At 36.9% G+C, this 23,513-nt stretch overlaps 1 protein-coding gene across 1 annotated transcript in view; it reads left to right on the forward strand.

Annotated features, from left to right (window-relative positions):
* The window catches only part of rapgef4a (Rap guanine nucleotide exchange factor 4a), a 189,997-nt gene that overhangs the window by 128,355 nt on the left and 38,129 nt on the right, over positions 1-23,513 (forward strand). The window contains 14 exon segments of the mRNA XM_052030204.1: positions 1,334-1,440; positions 3,420-3,541; positions 4,766-4,949; positions 5,581-5,665; positions 6,907-6,970; positions 8,648-8,724; positions 9,119-9,230; positions 9,233-9,264; positions 10,337-10,452; positions 11,023-11,111; positions 12,790-12,831; positions 14,810-14,900; positions 15,648-15,798; positions 19,570-19,658. Of these exon segments, the coding sequence (XP_051886164.1) occupies positions 1,334-1,440; positions 3,420-3,541; positions 4,766-4,949; positions 5,581-5,665; positions 6,907-6,970; positions 8,648-8,724; positions 9,119-9,230; positions 9,233-9,264; positions 10,337-10,452; positions 11,023-11,111; positions 12,790-12,831; positions 14,810-14,900; positions 15,648-15,798; positions 19,570-19,658 (1,361 nt within the window).

Below are 23,513 nucleotides of genomic sequence, written 5' to 3' on the forward strand. Positions count from 1 at the left end.
GGGGAAAGTTTGTCAATAGTTAGAAGGCAAGAGGGATGAAAAGAAAATGCAAGGCATCAGGGAGTAATGAAGAGTCAGGTTAAGAAGTCTAAGCTGGGACTGGAGGTGACAATGGGAAAAGGCTCAATGATTACCTAGAGTTATTACCTAGGTTATTCCAAAAACCTATAACATATCCATTAGGAAGGTGAACTGCAGTTCCTTCTGTTTACATTGAACTTTGGAACATTATAGGACAGTGAAATCAGAATAAGACTCGGATGGAGAATTAAAGTGACAAGTAACTGGAAATTTTGGTCACGTTTACGGACTGAACAGGGTTATCCTTGTGCCTTGCTAATGGACCAAAGGGTGACTGTGAAAATTGTGACGTTTTATGACTACAATCCAAAGAAATTAAAAACCACAGAATATGAACTGTCTATTGTGACCGAAAATCAAAGGACTCTGAATGCTGGAAATCTGAAAATAAAATGCTGAAATCACGCAACAGGTCAGGTACCATCTGTGGAAAGAGGAACAGTGTTGAATTCCCAGGCTGAAGACCCCTCATCTTTTTTCGGTTCTGACCTGGAACATAATTACTGTTCCTCTTTTCACAGATGTTGTGTGACCTGCTGAGTGTTACCAGCATTTTCTGTTTTTATCTCAGCTGATTCATCAGTCAGTTGCTTTCTTGCCTCTTTGTCAGTTTGCTCCAAATTCTTGTCCCATTCCAGAGGCTTGTGTATAAATTAAATAAATACATACATAAATTGGTATATAAACAAATAGATCGATCAAGGTTAACCTTCTGCTGTTATACTGAGAGAGTACTGCATGATGAATAGTGCCACTTTTTGGATGCAGAGTTATGCTGAAAGCTTGTTTGCTTTCTCAGGTGGAGTTAAAAGATCCCACAGTGCTCATTTGAAAAGAGCAAGGGATTTGTCCCCAAGGAACAACGCTTCATGGTTTAACTGAACACATTATAGCCTTCTGGAATCAACACTAAGTTTAATAATTTTAGATAACTGTCTTCAAGCCAATGTTCAACATTAATGTAAATAGATTTTCTTGTTATTATCACTATTGCAGGTTGTGGGAGCTTGCTGTGCATAACTTGGCTGCTGCATTTCCTACATTACAACTGAACTTCATAGAGATTCATTTGCTTCAAAGCATTTAGAGGTGTTCTGAAAGCAATGTGAAATGTGTTGTATGAATGCAAGTCTCCTTTTCCTAACAAACCAGTTACTGTTAGTCAGATCACAGTTTATTTGCTGTCTCTTTGCCTCCATATTCAAATATATCAGGAGAGAATTGATTGCTTGAATTTTCTACTTTATACTAGGTTCCATCTCAAAAAATTCTTAGAGCTGGAAAGATTTTACGAAACGCAATACTGTCTCAAGCTCCTCACATGATAAGAGATCGGAAATACCACCTGAAAACTTACAAGTGGGTATAGTGTAGTAGTATTGTAATGTTTATTTTGGTTATTCTTTAAAATATTGCTTTCCTTTATAGAAGTCTTTTCTACCTGGTTAGAAATGAGTACTGCCAATAGAAAGATTAAACCTACTGTCAAAGTAGGAGTGCAATGGAGCAAAAACAGTTCTCGTCTCTTCAGTTTTCCACTTTGTTTCAGTTCTGTGTTTACAGAGAGCCACCTGAGCTCTGGGTGTTTCCTAAGTAGTGAGGGAATCTTTGTGACCTCTTTTCAAAGACTGGTGAATCTTGGTCTGTCTGCTGTCTTGACTACAAGCTGATGGATGGGCACCAAAACTGGGTAGAAGGAGAAATGAACGGAAGAATTTCAAAGAATGAAAAACTGGATTCATCTTGTTCTTTGAGAGCTCTATTCTTTGATGTCCCCTCCTCAGAATATATATTTTGGATGACTTTATGTCAATATAATCAGGTTGACAGGTTATCAGTTTAACATTATGTATAAATGAGAGCATCACCTGTATTCCATTGTTCTGGCAGCCTTTGTTTTGGGTTTAGCCATAAACCCTGCTCTTCCTACTATTGATCCAATTTCTCCTTAATGTAAGTTTTTACAAACTAACCTCAGGCCTCAATTACAAGCTTCATACCTATTGATATTAATACTACATTTTCATGATATTAATTTAGTCTGTGGAATTAAGCTTTGTGAAACAAGGTCAGATTCAATGATTTAGGACAGCTTCTTCCCCTCCACCATCAAATTTCTGAACAGTCCATGAACATTAACTCATTATTACTTTTTTTTACACTATTTATTTATTTTTGTAACCTATATCAATTTTTATGTCTTTGCACTGTATTGCTGCTGCAAAACATCAAATTTCACATCGTATAAATCAATGATAATAAACCTGATTTTGATTCTGATTCGAAACTGGATTTGTCCTGACTTAATCAGTAGGTTTTACTGATTATAACTTAAATTAGTTTTTGCTGTTCCCCTGCTGCCTTACATAGATCAGGATAAGAAGCTGGAAAGCAGATGTGAAAGAGATGTAACAATGTGTAAAAGTGAAGAAAGGAACAAAGAATTGAGAAAATGAGAAAAGAACCAAGAGCAAGGAAGTAAAGAGAAAGAAGGATAAAAATATACAGAAGATCAATAGGGTGATATAAAAGTAGAAAGTTAGAGGAAAAATAAAACTAGGAAAGGAAATAAAATTCAGGAACTTCTTCTGTGACCAAACGTACGTTTTGCAAAGAATACTAAGTCACATTTTTCTAAAACAGATTCAAACCCTGTATCTGGGAGTTGGGATCTTAATTAATTGGATCATTAAGTGCAAATAAAAACCAGCAGTAAACACAGTAGCTTTATCGTCAGTTTTTTTAATATTAAATTTATCATAGTGTTATGCCAGCAGAAATTGTTGTTAAGTGAAGATTAACAGTGATAATTTGTTCTGCAGAAAGATATTTAAATGCATAAGTATAGTTTCTGTGAGTGCACTTTGCCAATTCTACTGCACCAAATATTGAAGAATAGGATTTATACAAAATGCATTTGAATCTTTGCACTGTTTTAAAGTTCAGGTCATCATCATTTGAGGTGATTTTTCTGGCAGGGTCATTTTGTGACTGCTGTAGTTTGATATTTATCTGTACAACTGTTAATTCTACAGTGGAGCATCAGCTTGAATATTGAGTTGATGTTGATGCCCATTTAGCTTATTCTTTAATCAGCTCAATTTGTACTGTTTGTAACATGAAAAGAAAAGCTGGGATCCTATTATTGATTTAAAAGTGGGGTATTGCAAGAATAAAGCCACGTTGCTTGCAGCTTCCTCTAATGCAATATTTTTTGACTTATTTTGATTGAGCCTTAACTGCAGAAAAACTGTCCCATAATCAGTTCATTAGTTGGGACATTTTAATTTTAATGTATTTTTGAAAATAATTCCTTTTAAAATGTTCTTTGCATCTAGACAATGTTGTGTTGGCACAGAGTTAGTGGACTGGATGATACAGCAGACTGCGTGCGTCCATTCTCGTGCACAGGCTGTGGGCATGTGGCAGGTGCTTCTTGAGGAAGGAGTCCTGAACCATGGTAAAAGTTATCTTTTAATAAATGCTGCATCATCAATGAACTGCTAATGAATATGTACTTAAAATAAATCTGTTACTATCCACTTCTTTCACTACTAATAATGGGTTTTTAGGAAGTTTAAAATCAAATGTAGCATGATGCATTAAAAAATGGTATTCAAAAATAAGTATATTAAATTACTAAAAATTTTAAAGAAATAATAAAAATAAAACTTTAGTTGCATCTATTCAAAATGGAAAACTTGAAATTATGGCACAAAATCTGGAAAATTGTGACAAGTTTTTGCTTTGACAAAACTTTGACAAAAATGTGCACATGGCAGGACTGTTGGATTCAGAATTAAGCACAAAACAGACCTATAGGAGTTCTTTCCAAGTTTTCAGATTTCACTTGACACCTATCCTAGTTCTGTGTAACTTTTACATATAATCCTAAATCTGCTCTTATATTTTATTGGCAAATGTGAGGTTGCTGCCCCAGAGTGCCATGGATAGTAAGTTTATTTGAAGAGTGGGATTTGGAACACAATTGAAGTCAAGGGATATGTAGGCAGGAAGAAATTGAACAGGGCCTTAAAACATTGGAAATTCATGGCTGAACGAGGGCCCAGCATCTCCCTGTTTATTTGCTTCACAAGAATACCAGGGTCTCAGTTGGTGGAGCGGACCTGAAACTGGGAGCAACCTTGATGTGCATCCATACAAATGCGTATGCTTCTGATAATACACAAGTCCAAAGCTTTTCTACTAAATATTCAAATTCTTGTAGTCAGCACTGTGGGTGTGATTAGATGTACTCCAAAATAATCTTTGGTAACTGTGACCTGTACTTTCTTGGGCTATTATCTGGAAATGAACAAAACTATGCTGCGTAACTTCAATGCAGGAAGTATAAACTCTTAAACATGAATGAAAAATGGGGATATACTAAATGAATGGCAATGAACATGTTAGGGAGGGCCAAGGATGAGATTTATTTAGCAACATTACTGGGCTCTTTCCTGACCATATCTAGTAATTGTAGAACAGCAATTAAAAAGCAAATTTTAACCTAAATTACAAAGACAGTGGAATGAATTTCTGGAGGTGTCATATTGAAGCTGCATATCATACTAAAAGAAAACTGCACTTCATTGCTATATTTAGTTATCAACAACTAAAGCATGGTAACATACCGCTTTAAAGCAGACTTGTGGTTTAAGTTTGTAAATCAATGCTCTCCTAGCGGATCAAGAGCACAATTTCCAGGACAAGTACCTGTTCTATCGTTTCCTGGATGATGAAAAGGAGGATGCCCATGCACCCACAGATGAAGAAAAGAAAGAGTGTGAAGAGGAGCTGCAGGAAACAATGCTTCTACTTTCACAGATTGGACCAGATGCTCACATGAGAATGATTTTACAAAAACCGTAAGTAAGACAACTTGTGCCAACTTGCATTGTGTAGGTTAGAAGATTTATGTTTCATTAATTTTAGTCATTTTAAGCTGTCCTGGTCAGTACATTGTGTAATATTTAAAAGCACTGCTTGAATTATATCATTTATAGATGTTGAATCAACCCTACAAGACAAACTTTTACCACATTGGATCTTCATAGTTGGAGAGACAAAGATGATAGTTTCTTGGTTCACAGCTTGTCAAATTATACATCCAAATTGCACCTAAGTTCCTTCTTTAGCTTTCTATCTTAATCCAGTGACTTTTACAGTCAGAAATATAAATTCACACTGTCTTAATAATTTAAAAACAGTACATATTTAAAACATTTATTGTAACCAGCAGTAAATCACGTAACAAGGTACGTATTGGTCTGCTTTTATGTTTTAATGGATAGCATATGTGTTAGCAAGGTCAGCCAAGATAAGTTTAGTAAGATCAGTGAAGTAGCAAAAGCCACTTCTTTCTTCAGATGGTTTTCCGATTTTTAGGGGTAAGAAGAGTAGGAAACTGTTTCTACTGTCACGCGGACTAAGAATTGTTATTAACTAATGTGATTTTGGATACATTTACTTCTTTATTTTTTTCTGTGTAATTCACAGGCCAAGCCAGAGGACTGTTGATGATTTAGAAATCATATATGAAGAGTTGTTGCATATCAAAGCCTTATTACAATTTTCTACTGCAGTAAGCCTCCTTTCTTTGATTTCATAATCTAAGTTTAAATCTAAAAGATTTAATGGCTGTGTAACTAGTACTTGATTGATCATGTATTTTATAACTTGCAAATAGCTACTTAAAATTTAACTTGGTTTGGGGGTTAGTTTGACTTGTGCTGAACACTTCCACCATCTCCAGTCATGTGCATTTGAGCAAGATCCGTTCATTAATACACTCTCAGCAAAAAATTGTTACTGCCCACCATGGCCAGCTTCCCATTTGTTTTAGAATTCCATGGGCTAGGGCAATATGTCTTCTTTACTCTGTGAATATCGACGTTTGTCTGTCTCCTCCCTTTCCTCAATTTGTTGTGGAGAGCTGGAAGCATTCCTGGCCTAACAAACCCTAATGAACATTTGGTGGGCTGCTTTTTGTTATTCAAGGTCTGTCGATGGTTTTAGATCTTTGCATTTCAGTCAGTGTCCGGTAAGTGGACCCAACATCTTTCTCAGTAGGGCTACTGTCCAGTTCCTAGTTCCCAACAAAGCAGCCATCCTCCATTTTCAGAACCTTATCTGGAATCAATGGTATATACCACCTATATCACCTGAATGAGAAAGATCAGCATGAGGAGTGTTGCTGGAAATTTTGTTCCAGCCCATTTTCACAGCAAGCAGCTGTGCAAACGTTTCGGGCGCTGCTGACTTCCAGTTGGTAAGTAATTTTGTTTCAATTGGGAATGCAATTTAGTTTATTTTGCATTGGGAAGTGATGTAATTTCACCTTGTGGATCTGGATGAAATTTCCATGTACTGCATTCTTGTACTCCACTGCCCACCATACCATCATCTTGACTACAACTCCAAACTGAAGATGGAAAAGATGTAGCTTCAGAGCTCCAGCCTCTGTATCCCTGAATTTCTCATTAGCAGCAGTTCTCCTGCTTTTGTCCTCCACAACTCGTATACGGACCCTTAAATTCTGCTACATCCAAGCGTATTGAAGTGCTCACCAGTACCCCTTCCATAGCGATATCATAACTTGCTCACTGCAAACAAAGCCACAAGATGTTTAATTTTATCAGTTTCCCTGATGATACAATCTACAAATAAAACCAGATTTATTTCTTTTTTACATCTGTATTTTAAACCTATTACCAAGTCTAGGAATATTTAAGTGTGATTAAAGATATTATTGAAAATGATTGTCATTATAGTAAATTAAGCCAATAAAGCTTCCTTTTAAAACATTTTTTCTTTGTTGTCAAGGTGAAACGAGAACTTGCTGGTGTTTTAGTATTTGAATCTCATGCAAAGCAGGGACAGTTTGTAAGTATAAACCAATCTAACAGATTCAAGGAAATTTTAGTTGGAAATATTAGAATTGTTCATGCATGGAAGTAAAATAAAAGTTATTTTACTGTCTTGACTGAGTCAAAAGGGAAGAAACCTAGGGCAATGACAAAATTAGGCATAAAGAGTTCTTTGAAAAATCAATCTATATGACATTTGGCTGAGTTGAACTGGATCCTATTCACTGCCAGCACATACCTGGGTTGGTTGCAAAGGACCAATTGAGGTGACCCTGGGAAGCATCAAATGAAGCACAGGAAGGCCTCTATGGTGAGGAGTCCTCAGTGTCTCTGCTGGAGGAGAAGGGGCTTGGTTGTGAGATCCCTCATAAGATTGTCTTGACAGGCTTTAACAGAAGGCAAAATTAGGAGGCAAACCTGTCAAAGCCAAGACTATAATTTGAAACATTTAAAAGCTATTAAAATTGATATAATATTTTAAAATATTAAAAAAAATAAATTAAATAATCAGAAGCATTAAGAAAATTTGCCTTTGTTCTCCTCACCTCCGGGCCAGAAATCCCCATTCAAATGAAATGTGGCCTCAGATCCTCCACCAGGTCTGACTGGTAAAGGATGGAAGAGGATTCTGGGGAAAATCAGCAAGGCAGCAGTGAGTCCAGTGATGGAGCAGAGTGACAGATGCACGGCATCTGGAATTGTATGGGTGCAACGGAATGGTAGCAATTCCTTACAGAACTACCAGACACAATCAGCATAATTCAGCCCATAATGTGAATGTATGTTCATCTGATCTGAAATAAAGTTACAAAATCTTTAAAAAAAAAATTAACCCGTCAGGCAGAATCAGTGGCAAAAGAAGTATTTAATATGTCGTGATTCCATATTTCCTTATGATGTAGAAGGAGACCATTTCAACCAATTGAGTCTCTGTCAGCTCACACAGCAATCACATTCCCCAGTAATTTTACATTAATCTATTCTTCCTACATTCCTAGCAACTCCTCCAACTTCCATCCCCACCCAACATACTAGGGGCAATTTACAGTAGCCAATTAACTGTCAACCTATATGAAACCAGAGCACCTGGGGGGGCAAACCCACACAGTCACGGGGAGAATATGTAAACTCCACACAGATGGTACTGGTGGTCAGGATTGAACCCTGATTGCTGGAACTGTGAAGCAGCAGGTCTACCAGCTGAGCCACTGTGCTGCCCAAATTGATCGTTTTGTCATATTCTGTAAGCAAATTTGAAAAATGATAATCAAATATGGATTTCTGAAGATTATTAACCTTATATAGAAGTGTTTAATGCGAAAATGATTAAGCATTGATATATGTTATTTCATTAGTAGTGGAAATAAATGCATCTTTTTCCTGCAATTTTAGTTTTTATTTACAACTACACTAACAATATTTACTACTTGGTACAAAAACTGGACAATGAACTATATTTTACATTATACTAACATAAGTAAAAATTGTGTCTGGTTTAAATTTAGCTTTATATCTACATTTTACAAATCACGTTTTACATTCTCACTATTGCTAAAGTAATACCCACTTAAAAGAGAACAACTGCTCAATTTTCTGCACTTCTTCTAATAAAGTTTAAAAACAAACTGCCTCTAGTCTAAACATTTGATGAATTTTACACATTGGAAATGAGATGATTCTTGCTTTCATTCTTGCAGTGTTCAATCAAGGAGAAGAGGGCACTTCGTGGTACATTATCCTCAAGGGCACAGTGAATGTTGTTATCTATGGCAAGGTGCGACTTGTACAGTAACTCACCATCTTTTATGGAAGGTTTGAAAGATGCACACGATTATGATTCCAGGAATACTGAAATAAAATTAGTCAAGGTCACATTGACCTGTGTCATAAATTAAAACTGAAAATATGTGTTCAGACTTGACAATGCCATCGTGCATATAAGAAAATGTAGTAGTTATATCATAATTTTATTCCTCTCCTATATATAAAATGTAAACTGGCCTATAATTTCTTGCATCATGTTTGGTTGGGTATGTAAACAATCCATTTATTGTTTACAAAAAGAAAAAGAAAAAATATACATGTAGTGTATATCCAAATTATGTATTAATTAGGTAATGGTTGCAAAGCTTCAGAACAAATGACTCTAATCTTCTCTAATATTGCAGGGTGTAGTCTGCACATTACAGGAAGGGGATGATTTTGGGAAATTGGCATTGGTGAATGATGCTCCAAGAGCAGCTTCCATAGTGCTTCGTGAAGATAATTGTCATTTTCTAAGGTGGATAAAGAAGATTTCAACAGAATCCTTCGAGTAAGTGGCTTTTGGAAGAAGAATGGTTTAATATCATCAGCAAACTTAAATATCTTGTACTCGGTTCCCTCATCCAAAACACTGATGCAAGATTGTGAAAAAGCTAGGCTCCCAATGCTGACTCCTGAGGCACACTGCTGGTTACAATCTACCAAACAGAAAATAGCCTGTTTATTCCTATTCTCTGATTTCTGTCTGCTAACTAAACCTCAGTCCGAGCTAGTATATATATTACCACCAATGCCATATGCTCTAATTTTGTTTAGTAATCTTTCAAAAAAAATCCTGGGAAGTTCAAACATGACACATCAACTAGTTTGCTCTTTTCTTTTCTGCTAGTTACAACCTCAAAAAAAACACCATTTCTGTTTCATAAATCCATGTTGACTCTGCCGTTGCTTTTTTTTAAGGGGGCTGTTATCACTTTCTTATTATTTGATTCCAGCATTTTCTCCACAATGGGTGTTGGGATATCATATCTGCAGTTGCTTGTTTCCTTCCCTGTTTTCTTAAATAGTAGTGTTACATTTGCCAAATTCAGATCTGTGGGAACCACTCTGGAATTTTCGGAGATGACAACCAGCACATCCACGATCACCGTTGCCACCTCCGTCAAATCCTTATGATCCAGGTCATCGCATCCTGGCGATTTATCACCTTTCAGCCCCATTACTTTCTCCAATACTCTTTTTTACAAAGTTAGTCTTTTAAAACGGTGATAAAACACGCCAAAGCTTTCTTCCAGTGGAAAAATTACCTGCTTAGAACATAATTAACCATTTAACAGCCAACAGCAATAATCTTTAGCTTTGACCTTAAACACAAGTCAAATTTGCTCCACTGAAACTTCAAATTGCAGTATTACATTTATATAAAATCTTGCCTTTGTCTGAAAAGGGTACTAAGTAAAGAGTGACATCCCACTCGTTAAAGATCAGTATATTCAAAGGCTCAGATTGATCACTTAAATTATTCATTTGAATAGATGTGGTTTTGTTTTAACAAATTATTTTTCTTTCTCTTTCCCCTCACCCCTTGTCCCTGCCTTCACCATAACCCTCATACATGTTAGGATGTTGAGGCCAATACAGTCAGACTTAAAGAACATGGAAAAGATGTATTGGTTTTGGAGAAGATCCCAATGGGTAACAGAACTTCCAGCCAGGGAAGCACACAGGCACAACACAAGTAGGTTGACCATTACATGACATGCTATGACGCTCTGTCACTAATGTGGTCAGTGATGTGGCTCAGTAGATGCTACTGTGAAGGTATCAACACTGCAGATTCATCATCAATGGAAGGGAGGGGACAGTGACAATAGTGTAACTACTACATAAAAGGGGTGTCTATTTTCTTACCAATTGGCCCCAAAGCATTTACTGCAGACCTAAAATATAGCTGATTGTGGCTTTTCAGTATGATGAGCTCAGTATATTATTGGAGAATTTCGTTCTGTTAAAGGGGATTAAAATATAAAATATTGTTTTGAATTTGCTAATGTTCTTTTCACCTAAACCAGGATCTTCTAATCAATATTTTGAATTAACTACTACTTTTGAAGTCAGGTGATAGTAACCAGTTTGGTACTGAACTAACAAATTAAGATAATTGCTTTCTAAATTAATTTATGAATTTAAAATCAAATGTTATCATGTTAATCTGTTTAGTCTTTTAAAGGGATAATAATTAGCAAAATATGCAATAAGTTAAACTACATTTTCTGCAGTTAACCAAATTGTCTGTTCATTCCTCCAGATACACTGTGAAGTCAGGCACTCCTGAAAAAATATTAGAACACTTTCTGGAAACTATGCGCCTGGATTTGCCTGCCAATGAAACAACAGGTTTAATTTTTAACACATTCATCTTTCAGTTGGCATGTTGCTATGTTTCTATCTTATAATGCAACAGATATTTCATTGAGGAAATAGATTGCATTTAGTTTGATTGATATGTTTCACACACCTGAATTAAACACAATGGATATTTCGTATGTTAGCATCAATGTCAGCTCTGTTGCTTCTGAAACACACAGTGGAAATGAGTAGTACTTTTAGCCACGTAACTTATTGTTGTCTTAAGATAAAAAATAGGAGCAAGAATAGACCGTTTGACTTTTCAAGATCGCTCCAGCACTCAATCGATCACCGTTGATCATCCAAATTCAGTACCTCATTCCTGTTTTCTCCTATGTCTAGCCCCAAGAACTGTATCTAACTCAAATATATTTAATGATTTGACTTCAACTGCTTTCTGTGGTAGAGAATTCCACAGGTTCAGCACTTTCTGGAGAAGAAATTTCTCCTCATCGCAATCTTAAATGACTTGTCTCTTTAGACTGTGACCTCTGGTCCTGGACTCACTGGCTGTCAGGAACATCGTTTCTGCATCTAATCTGTCCAGTCCTGTTAGAATTTTGTAGGTTTCTATGAGAATCGTCTCTCAGTTTTCTAACTAATACGTCTAATTGATCCAATCTCTCTTCATTCATCAGTCCTACCATCCCAGGAATCAGTCCTGGTGAATCTTCACTGAACTCCCTCCATAGCAAGAACATCCTTCTTATGATAAGGAGATCAAAACTGCACAAAATACTCAAGGTGCAGTTTCACAAAGGCCCTTTACAATTGCAGCAAGACACCCTTGCTCTCATACTTGAATCCTCTCACTACAAAGGCCAGCATACAACTTTCCCTTCTTAATGAACTGCTATACCAGCAAGCTTACCTTCAGTGATAAGTGCACAAGAACACCCAGGTCTCATTTCACCTCCCCCTTATCCAATCTGTCACCATTCAGCTAATAATCTGCTTTCCTGTCATTGTGACCAATGTGGATAATCTCACATTATCCACAGTATACTGCATTGCCATGTATCTGCCATTCCCTGTCCAAATCAACCTGGAGCTTCTCTGCATCCTCCTTGAGGCTCACTCTCCCATCCAGTTTTGTGAAGATAGTAAATTTACTTTTCTCACTGAAATCATTAATATATATTGTGAATAGATGTGGTCCCAGCCGTGATTCCTGTGGTACTCTAATAGGCACAGCCTGATGCTTGGAAAAAGGCCTATTTTATTCCTATTCTTTGTTTCTTGTTGGCCAAACCAATTTCTCCCACAATCCCACATACTTTAAATTTGTAGGCTTCTCTCTTGTGTGCTACATTATTGAGAGCTTTCTGGAAGTCCACACATTCCAGTTATATCCTCAAAGCAGGACAGGATGCTGAACAATCCCATTTTTAGGTTCTTCCATTCAGAATCAGAGGCCATGCTCACTTAAGAGTTTCTGCTGTTAGAACATAACGTTAATGGAGATGTACCTCAGTCTGAAAGGGAGAAATTTGACAGAAAATGAGGAAAAATTAAATATCAGTTATAAAGACAATTTTATTCTGTTTCGAAATCTAGATTCAGGAAGAAGTTTAAAATAAGAATGTTTTAATTAGAAAATATAAATAGATCTGAAATGAAAAATATATTTTAATTTCCTGTTTTATTTTCTTTCCTCCTTTTTTAGGTGTTCCTACACCATGGTCTCTGGCTGAAAGGAAGGGTGAGGGTGAGCACACATCTGTTCCTAGTTTCTGCTGATATACAGTTGGGATGGATGCAGAGGTGCAGTCCTTCCCTCAACCAAAATGATTGTTAAATACATTAATTTTGTGTGCATGTACATATGATATACATGTTTAAAATGCCCTACCATAAAGACATAGACTTAAAAGTAAAAACCTGCAGATGCTGGAAATCTGAAATGGACACTCAACAGGACAGGCAGCAACTGAGGAGAGAGAAACAGAGTTAAAGTTTCAGGTTTATGATCTCCATCAGAAAAGGCTGCTAGGAGGTGCAAGGATATATTTCTTAAAATGTAATAATACTTTTTTTTAGAAAATCTATTTGAACTGTTTTTAAATCTCACTGATTATCAGAGACATTTAAAAACATGTCAAAAGTCATCAGGACATTCCTGGGGTAGGGCCCTGAAGATCCATCACCTGAGGAATAGCCACCAGAGCAGTCCGTTCTGCTTTGTGTGCAGTCCCTGGGGATTGAGGAATGATTTGCTCACACTGAGGAATGGAGTGTGATTATTTCTCATCTGGGATAGCCATTGCACACCAGCTACCATGTGCTCTTGATTGAACAAGTTCTTATTCCAATGACAAGGAGGTCCAAGATAACTGGAGATTGGGTGTTGCTGCTCAGACTTAACACAAACAAATACAGTGCAGATACTTGCACCAGGCATGTACACAAATTAGACATTCAACTGTGCGCTCACTAAGTACATGCACATGCCATAAACACAGACTTGTAATTTTGCACAGGATCCCATTCTCAAGTCTCATCCCTCACTGTACCTCTCAACTCCCTCCCACTTCACTTGCCTCCTTCCCATTTAACTTGTACTCTTCCTTTCCCTTTTGATTCCCATTCTACCTCTGCTGCTCGCCGATCTCCAGCTGCTGACAATTGTCTTCCCCATGCCTAGTCCCAGCGGCCATGCCAGCCAAAGCCTGCAGCTGAGCCTAGAATCCATGGCCACTCCTGGAAAACCTTGAGAGAATCTTTATCTTCCCTCCTAGTGCTGCCTGATGTTGTTCATCCTGCAGTTTCCTGCAGGGTCCCAGCAGATGAGGGTGGCTTGCAATGGTATTTGTCTGCTGATCCTTGGGAAGGTGGTCAGTGTTATTAGAGAGCTCTTTCCATGAAAGCCATGCAGGTTCTGAGAGAGATGAGGGAATGGAAAGGAGGAGACAGGTGTGATGTGGTGGAGTTGAAATGGAGTGGCAGGATAGGATAGTGAAGAAATTGGGGTTAGTGGAGGTCGCAATTGACATCGCATCATCTGAGCTGTGTCGTGGCCCCAAATGGGCAGAGAGCGCCAGGAAGCATGATCGAGCAGAGGCAGGGCCAGATGCAGGAACGATAAAGGAAGATGGGTTAAGTGGGCCAAAGTATGAGATGGGGAGGCACTATTCCACCTCATTAGTGGAAGCCTAAAATTATTAAAATAAAACTCGGATTAAATAGTGCCAATCTTTTTATTTAACAAAGCAATGATCTTTTAATGACACTAGGTTCTTCACTTTTAGTCTGATGTACTCTTTTGCTGAACTGTGTGCTAATAGCATTGATCCTAAATCTTAGCATTTTTCATCCTATTTATGCTGCTTAGCAAATAAAATACAATGTGCGTGTTGATATCATAGTGTGGGCAAAACATGATTGGGAAATGATATGCATGTTGGGGTGATTTTCAGAGCAAGTGATTGATCTAATTTCCCATTGGCAAGATTTCAAGAGGAAATGTGGACAGACAGTTCAAAGCATGCCATAATTTATATGTGCCTACTAGTATTGCCCAAAAAAATTAGGTGCAAATGAATTTTCTCTATGCAAGAGTGTTTCTGCAGCACAACAAAATTATTATTTTTTGGTTGTATTTTCAGGATGAATATGATATTTTCCAGCTAAACTACCATGATTCTATTTTTTTTAAAAAGTAAAAATGTTTTCATTTTTGTTTTCAGTTATCTTAACAGATCCTTTCATTGATGACTTTGTTCTGATGTACTGCACTTTCATGCAACACAGCCAGCTTTTCTCAGCTCTAATGGCTCAATATCCTTTTTGTTTGTAATAAATGCATTATAATTCATCAGGTACTGTTCCCATGGATTATAATAGGAATTGTTCAAAATAGAGTACTTTGGAGAACTATATATAGATGACAGACGTGGTTATTACTCAACTGCCTGATTGAGACATTAAATCTGCAGAACAAAATGAGAATTACAGGTGAGCACTGTGCACAAAATATCTGTACAAGCCTTTGATTCTGACAATTATATACAAGCTCTCAGCATAATTGCAGTGCCAAAAATAGATTAGAAATAGTATTAACCCATTCTACACTGGAATCGTTTAGCTGCTCAAGTTTCTTGAACTAGTTTTCTAACTAGAAATTGGAAATGAGCTTTTGTTCCACTGAGTAGTGACCTGGTTAAACCTAGAGGACAATTAAATGCTCATGTCATTTGACACTGCAATTTAATGTCTTGCTCAGCAATCAAATCCAAGTCTTTGATGTTGTACCCATATAAAGCTATTATTTTTGATTGGGATTATCTATTCATCTGAGTACTCTTATTATCTTCTGTCATGGCTGTTATTTTGGATAGAAGAACATTTACATAATTGTGCTTATGATATCCAGAATTTAAATCTTTGAAAAGCCTTTGTAATTATGGCAGAAACAGTTCACAAAGGAAAGTTTAGATACATTGTAAATTGGAGCCAGAAACAATCGACTGGGGCTACTTTGGTTTTTCAAACATTTTCTTATAGATTTCCTTAATATATGTGCACTTACCATGCAGAAGCATCGCAAGGCACAGAGCAGGAAAAAATGGACTATGCTCTCAATAACAAGAGACGTGTCATCCGCCTTGTCCTGCACTGGACAAATGTATATGCAGATCTCTTGCAAGAGGAGGAAACTGCTGTAGCATTTCTAGAAGTGAGTGATGTAGCCAGAACATGTTTATCACAGTGACACAACATTCAATTGCTGATGAATAAATAGCTTTTTTCTGATATAATTATAAATGTGAATAAATTTTATTTCCAGTATTTCAACTTAATGCCAAATTGTCCTTTACATTAATGGCTTGTTTCTTAAAAGACAAGAGTAACATTGATAAAATACTCTTAATTATATCATGTTTGAATCTATTGCCACTTTTATATTTAAACTGACTAATCATAGTATGCACTGATATAAAATCTACATGAATACCCAAGAATATCTTTTTTAAAGAAGCAACGTCTGCTGTAGATAAAAGGGAACCAGTGGATCTGGATACATGGATTTCCAGAAGGCAATTGATAAGGTGCTGCAAAAGTTATTGTGGAAAATAAAAGCTAAGGTACATATGCAACAAGTAGTGTAGTACAGGGTTCTGTGCTGGGGCAATAACTTTTTAAAATTATATAAATGGCTTGGGTGAAGACACTGAAGATATGTTTGCTAAATTTGCTGATGACGCAAAGATAAGTAGAAAGATAAGTTGTGAAGACGCAAGGATATTACAGAGGGATATAGACAGGTTAAGTAAGTGAGAAAATGAAGTGTAATGTGGGAAATTGTCAATTTTGGCAGGAAAAATAAAAAAGTATGTTATCCAAATGATGAGAGGTTGCAGAGCTCTTAGATGCAGTGGTATCTAGGTATTCAAGTGTATGATTTTCAAAAGACTAGAATGCACGTACAAGAAGCAATTTTGATGGCTAATAAAATTTTATCATTTCTTGTGAGGGGCAAGAATACAAAAGGAGGGAGTTTATGCTTTGGTTATTTTGGGTATTGGTGAAGCCACATTTGGAGGATGCATTGTGCATAATATTAGCTTCCTTATTTAAGGAAGGTATAAATGCAGTGAAAGCAGTTTGGAGAAGGTTTACTGGACTAATAACTGGAATGAGTAGGTTGTGTTTTGGGGAAAAGTTGGATAAGCTAGGCTCGTACCTGCTGGAGTTTAGAAACATAAGAGGGATGAATAAAATTCAAACAAGCTCAAGAAGAAAGCTGTTGTCACAAATGGAAGAGGATGTATTTATAATGTACAAGGAAGGATTAAGTGCTTCCACACTGAAGGGCAGGAAGATTAGAAGGGAAAAGCTCTGTGGCTATTCCTGCTTCCTTCCTGTTGCCAAATCAGATGGCAAGAGCAGGGAAGCTGTACACCCAGGAAAAGATGGTTAAGATCACAATGCAATATAAAATGGTCAATGTAATCTTGAGTATTGCATCAAGCATGTTGCTCCTGATTCAGGCTCTCTTCTTGATATTTGCTTTGCAAACATCATCTGTTGCACCAGAGCTTTCTCCTGAAGTCTGTATTAGATACTCTTACTATTACAGCTATGGCAGTTAATACATAATGATTACAAGCTACTAATAGTGAATGTTCCTTCTATAACCATTTCAGCAAATATTTCCCTTCTGATGCATTTTGTACTTTGATGCAATAACTAGTCTTTAAGGATTTTTTTTTTGCTCATCTTTAACCTAGATGTCTGAGACCTTTGTTATGATTTTTCTTTGAGATTTAATTGCATATCGCAGTTGAATTAAAATATTAAGTACATGCTTAGAAGACCACAAAACTTGTTTTTCTTTCCCTGAGAACCACTTTATCCTTTTGTATAAAAGAAAAGGTAATTGGCAATATCACTGTCAGGAACAACTGACACCAACAAAGATCTGTGATACCATAACTATCCTTCTGCCCTACACCAAACATGAGCAAAGTTTAAACTCTGAATTATTTTAATTTCACAGAGTTAGTCCTATTTTTTTCAATCCTTTTTCTCCTATAAGCTTTGGATTCTATAATTTGTCAAGTGAATGTGGTAGTGGATTAACCATGTAATACAAATATAGTTAAGTCAATAGTAAACTTCAAAATGTTGAAACTGTAATTATTGTTTGATTTGCATTTGCTTTCATGCTATTTGTAGATGTTGCTTATATGTTTATTTTAGTGGTGAAGTGTGAAAATTTAGCCATGGACATTTTAAAAATAATTATAGGGTATGAGCACAAAGTTCAAGAAGAACTACCCAGTTAAACACTAGATGGTGCACATGTGTCATCTGTGGAACAGGTTTTGTTTCACAGATGATACATGCATTATCTGTAAGTTTAAAGCAAGGTTGCAGACAGTGAATTGTCTGTTCATGAATCAAGAAAATGTGAAGTCTTCACTGTATTCAAGACTTATCACTTTACAGCACATTCCAGTGTATGGTTTTTGTATGATTATGTAATGCTGTTTAATGATTTGATAGGATATAGTGTGATGCCAGACAATAAATGGTGATAGACACCTCAATATGTGATAAATGAGAGGTAATATCCTGTCATGATTTTATAAAGTGATTTATTTCACTATTGAAAAATCGGGAAGACAATGGCTTATACGTATGTGAAAATGAGGACGTTATTTAATGTTTTCATTCTGTTAAAACTTAAGCATCATCATTAATTTTTCTTTCACAATATAGAGGATATATACATCCATCATTTTGCATTGGGTTTTAGTTTAAGGGAGTTATTGGAAGTGACATTTCTTGAATTCATTTTTTTCATCTGCTTGAATGAAGCAAAACAGTTAAAATTAAACAAATACAATCACCTTCCTATTAAACTCAAATGAATACAATATCTTGGCATGATTTTGATCATTCTTTTTTCATACAGTTTGCTGGAAGAAGAGATTAATCAATATTAATAGACAACATTATTGGTGACTATCCATGTACCTGTCCAAGTGTCTTTTAAATGTTCTAATTGTTCTTGCCTCTACCACTTCCTCTGGCGGCTCATTCCATGCACCCACCGCCCTCTGTGTGGAGGGGCTTGCCCCTCAGGTCCCCTTTAAATTTTTCCCCTCTCACCTTAAAACTGTGCCTAGTTTTAGACTCCTCAATTATGTCACTCTCTCAGCCTCCTTCACTCCAGAGAAAACAGTCCCAGCCTAGCAGGGACAGTGGTGTAGCGGTTAGCATAATGCAATTACAGCGCCAGCTACAGGTACAGTGAAAAACTTGCAGCAGCATCATAGGCACGTAGGTACAGACAACACACAGAACATAAATTATACATAAATCATACAAGACAGTGAAGAGAATAAGCCTTTTCTCCTTGGAGCGATGGAGGATGAGGGGGGACCTGAGAGAGGTATATAAGGTGATGAGAGGTATTGATCGGGTAGATAGTCAGAGGCTTTTCCCCAGGGCTGAAATGGTGGCCACAAGAGAACATAGGTTTAAGGTGCTGGGGATTAGGTTTGGAGGAGATGTCAGGTAAGTTTTTTACTCGGAGGGTGGTGGCTGCGTGGAATGGGCTGCCGGCAACGGTGGTGGAGGCAGATACGATAGGGTCTTTTGGGAGACTGTTGGATAGGTACCTGGAGCTGAGAAAAATAGAGGGCTATGGGTAAACCTGGTAACTTCTAGGGTGGGGACATGTTCGGCACAGCTTTGTGGGCTGAAGGGCCTGAATTGTGCTGTAGATTTTCTATGTTTCTATTCCATTTTAATATGTAACACTACACTGAATTGTGCAACAATGATTTTTAAATAAACCAATGCCTCTGCTGTCAACATCCTGGAATAAGATCTCTTTTCACAATTCAGTGTTTTTTTTTACTGAAAATAACCAAATAGGAAATCATAGATTTGATAATTTGATGTGTATATAAGATTAATTCTCAGACTTTTGCAGGAGTTCTATGTGTCTGTGTCTGATGATTCGCGGATGACTCCTGCTTTAAAGGAACAGCTCCTAGAACTGGAGAAACTAGTAAAGCAGAAGTAAGTAGCTTGTCCTAATTATTTATCTCATGAAAAGTTTGTTTTATAAAGCCTTCAATAATCCAAACCTTTATGTTTTAATTTTGTTCAAAATCTCAAAGCATTTACAGAATTGAATTTTGGCTTAAGGAAAATATCGATTTTTAAACCAATTGTGGAATATCTACTTCAATTACTTTAAAACTAGAATTGACAGGATAAAAATAATTCATTTTAATATCTCCAATATTGAAGTCTGAAGGAAAGAGACAGCTTCTTTCCTAATTTTAGATCCCAGAGATTGTGTGGCAGTAATTAAGACTTGCCACACTGTTTAAGGGTACTTATACTTGAATTTCTAGCCCCAACTTTTTCTGGCAAACTTTATCTGTATCTAATGAGGCAAATAGAGTAACTCAACTCTCCTTAGAGCAATTGGATTGTGAGCAGATGGCAAGATGTCATTTATAGGAAGAATATGGAAGAAGAATCTCTGGCATTGTGATTGTGCATGCAACCAGACTTGTGCAGATTCTGGCAATTGATGTGTGATTTGCATGTAATTACAATGAGCACTGATGGTCCTTCCACAATCGCTATACCAAAATCTGGCCACATGTCCACTGCAATGAGAAAGTTAGAATCCCAAATGTGATTGCAATCGCCCTGGACTGAGATCTGAAGTGTTGTTTTCCACCAGTAAAGCCCATTTATCTTTGGGGCTTCTGTTGTAAGGATAGGGTTGGGCTATTGTTGAAATTCAACATCAGTCTAGAGGATGACAACCAAGTTCAAGGGTTACTTAGCACACATAAGGTATAAATGCTATGAAAATTAGCTTTTTGCAGCAACAGCACAGTACATTACAAACATTACAAACATAAGTTAACATAAACTCAAATTAACATAAATCATACATAACTTGCACAACAAAATAAACATAACAACACCAGTGCAAATGGGGAGAGAGAGAAAGAAATAGTGGTAATGTTAGGGTTTTTCAGGTCAGTTCAAGAACCTGATGGCAGTGGGGAAGAAGCTGTTGTTGAACCTTGAGATGTGGATCTTCAAGCTCCTGTACCTCCTACCTGATGGTAACATCGAGATGAGTGCATAGCCTGAATGGTAAGGGTCTTTACCATAGAACTGAAGTCTGAGCTTTCTTTACTTTCTTGGTCAAGAAACCCTTCAGCCATCACTGTAAGAAAATCAGGTTAAAAGAATTGGTGCGTTGGGCTGGAGCACTTGTTTTTAAAACAAATGCACATGTTATATAGCCACACTATGATTGTTTTTATTGATCTGATGTGATATTACTGTCGCCTGATACAGATAGGGTGTAATCACTGAAGCAGGTCAGAGGTTGGATATTCTGCAGCAAATAAGATATCTTTATTAGTCACATGTACATCGAAACACACAGTGAAATACATCTTTTTGTGTAGTGTTTTTGGGGGCAGTCTGCAAGTGTCGCCATGCTTCCGGCACCAACATAGCATGCCCACAACTTCCTAACCCGTATGTCTTTCTGATATCCCAAAATATTCCCACCATCTTCAAGGCACAAGTCAGGAATGTGGTGGAATAATCTCCATGCAGAAAAAAAACAGCCTGCTTGATCCCATCTACCACTCCGAACATTTGTTCCCTCTACCACTGTCACACTGTGGCTGAAGTGTGTACCATTTACAAAATGCTACTCTGACAGCACCTCCCAAACTTTGTAACCTCTACCACCAAGAAGGACCAGGGCAGCTAGCACATGGGAACACCATCACCTACAGATTTCCCCTTAAATCACACACTATCTTAATTTAAATAAATTACCATTCCTTCATCACTTGGTCTAAATCATGGAATCCCTATCCAAGTGCATTATGGGAGGACTTGCACCAGAACAATTGCAAAGATGCCAGAACATAGTTCCTTAGCACTTTTTTGAGAGTAATTAGAGATGGCCATTAAATTCTGGCGTTGATTCCCCCAAAAAATGAACAAGTGGAACTCTTTTTGCACTGTAAATCAAAGCAGGTATATTGCCAACAGCCAACATGGGGATAACTGATTCAAGCATTTTGCACAAGCCTATTTGTCCGAATAGTTATCACTGCATTTCTGGTGTCATTAATTTTCCTTGTGTATTAAAATTTTATGGCAATGAGTTGCATCACAATCTGCATCAGTATTGTGCAACTTTCCCACATGGAATGTTGCTGATTTTATTTTTGAAACATAACATTAGTGTGAAGATTATACAGTTCTCACTGAAGTTGATAGGCTAAAATTTGTTTTTTGATTTTTTTTATATATTAAGATATAGGGAATGTAATTTAGCCTCACATTTGCAGGAGTGTTTATGTGAATATGTAAAATTAATATGCAATATCTGTTTCTCCTAGTTTAATCAATTATCTACATCTTACAACATGTGTCTCTCACCTACGTTATACAGTCCCACCTGAAAGTTGATTCTGGAAGTTTGTTTCAGTAATTCTAGAACAATTTGCATTGAGGCTTTTAACTTCTGTAAAGTGGAAAAGTAAATATTTTCTTCAAAAGGTCAATGATTTCAATTCAGCAATCAAGACCCTCTTAATGCAAATGCTGACCAACATGTTAATATCATCTTCTTGCGCGCTGGTCTTTTCTATTTTGGCCATTGGGGAACTGGGTCCAAGAGAGTAATGACACATGCACTAAGATATGTGGAAATAAATTCTCAAACTGATTTTAGTCTTGAAACTCTTTATTTAGAACAGAAGCCCTACTTTTGGAAGGTTACTTAGATAAAGGGAGTGTAATTTTTCTAATTTTTATTGTAAGTATTTGTTAGAAATATGGAGTTATAGAGAGAGACAGCCCAGAGGCCTTTTGGCCCACCAGGTCCATGCCAATCATTAACCACCTATTTACTCTAATTGTACATTAATCCCATTTTTATTCTTCCCCACTTTCTCTCAGCTCCCCTCACCTCTTTCCCACCCCCCACTCCCCCCCCCCCCCCCACACACAGCTTCGAGCATTCACCCACACGTTGAAGGCAATTTACAGTGACCCATTAACCTACCAACCCTCACATCTTTGCGATGTGGGAAGAAACCAGAGGAAATCCACATGGTAACAGGGAGAACATGCAAACTCCACACAGACAAGACCCAAAGTCAGGACTGAACCCATGTCTCTCAGACTCTGAGGCAGCAGCATTACTAGCTTCACTACTGTGCCACCCTGTCAGTCATGTTGGGTACAGAGCCTACATATACGTGTATTGAGGATCTTGAGCTCAATCATTTAATTTGAAATACTGGACAGTAAATATTGTCACCTTGTGACATTGTAAAATTCTTAATCAAATCGGCATCAACATAATTTTTGCTGTTTATAAAATTGAGAATAGAGTCACAATAATCCAAAAACACCTCTAGTAAAGCTTGAGAGCTGCAGTTTCTTTAAAAATATATACTTAATAATGTAGACAACCACTAATTTATCCATCTTCAGTAAAGCCAGCAAAGTTTTTGCAAGAGGTTTAGAGACTATGAATATAGCCGTTTGCCCTCATTTGCACCAGAGAACCCTATTCATTAAACTTCTAATCACAAAGATGCTTCGGTCCAATTAAACTTTGACAATTAGATTAGAATAATTTCTTCTGGATTAATATTTGCTAGGAGCCTGAACGAGTGCCAGCAAACAAAGATTTTTTTTTGCTGCCAAATGATAGCTGTTTTTGGAGAGCATAGATAGATAGAAATCTGGAATACAGAAATATTGGAAAAAGATTCTGTTTCTGGTGAAGTTTCTCTCAGCCTTGGAAACACAGAAATGAAATGAAGGACATTATAATTTTATATTTTTGTGAATAGGTTCATAATT

This window comes from Pristis pectinata, chromosome 1 (genome assembly GCF_009764475.1).
Source record: "Pristis pectinata isolate sPriPec2 chromosome 1, sPriPec2.1.pri, whole genome shotgun sequence".
Classification (NCBI taxonomy): domain Eukaryota; kingdom Metazoa; phylum Chordata; class Chondrichthyes; order Rhinopristiformes; family Pristidae; genus Pristis; species Pristis pectinata.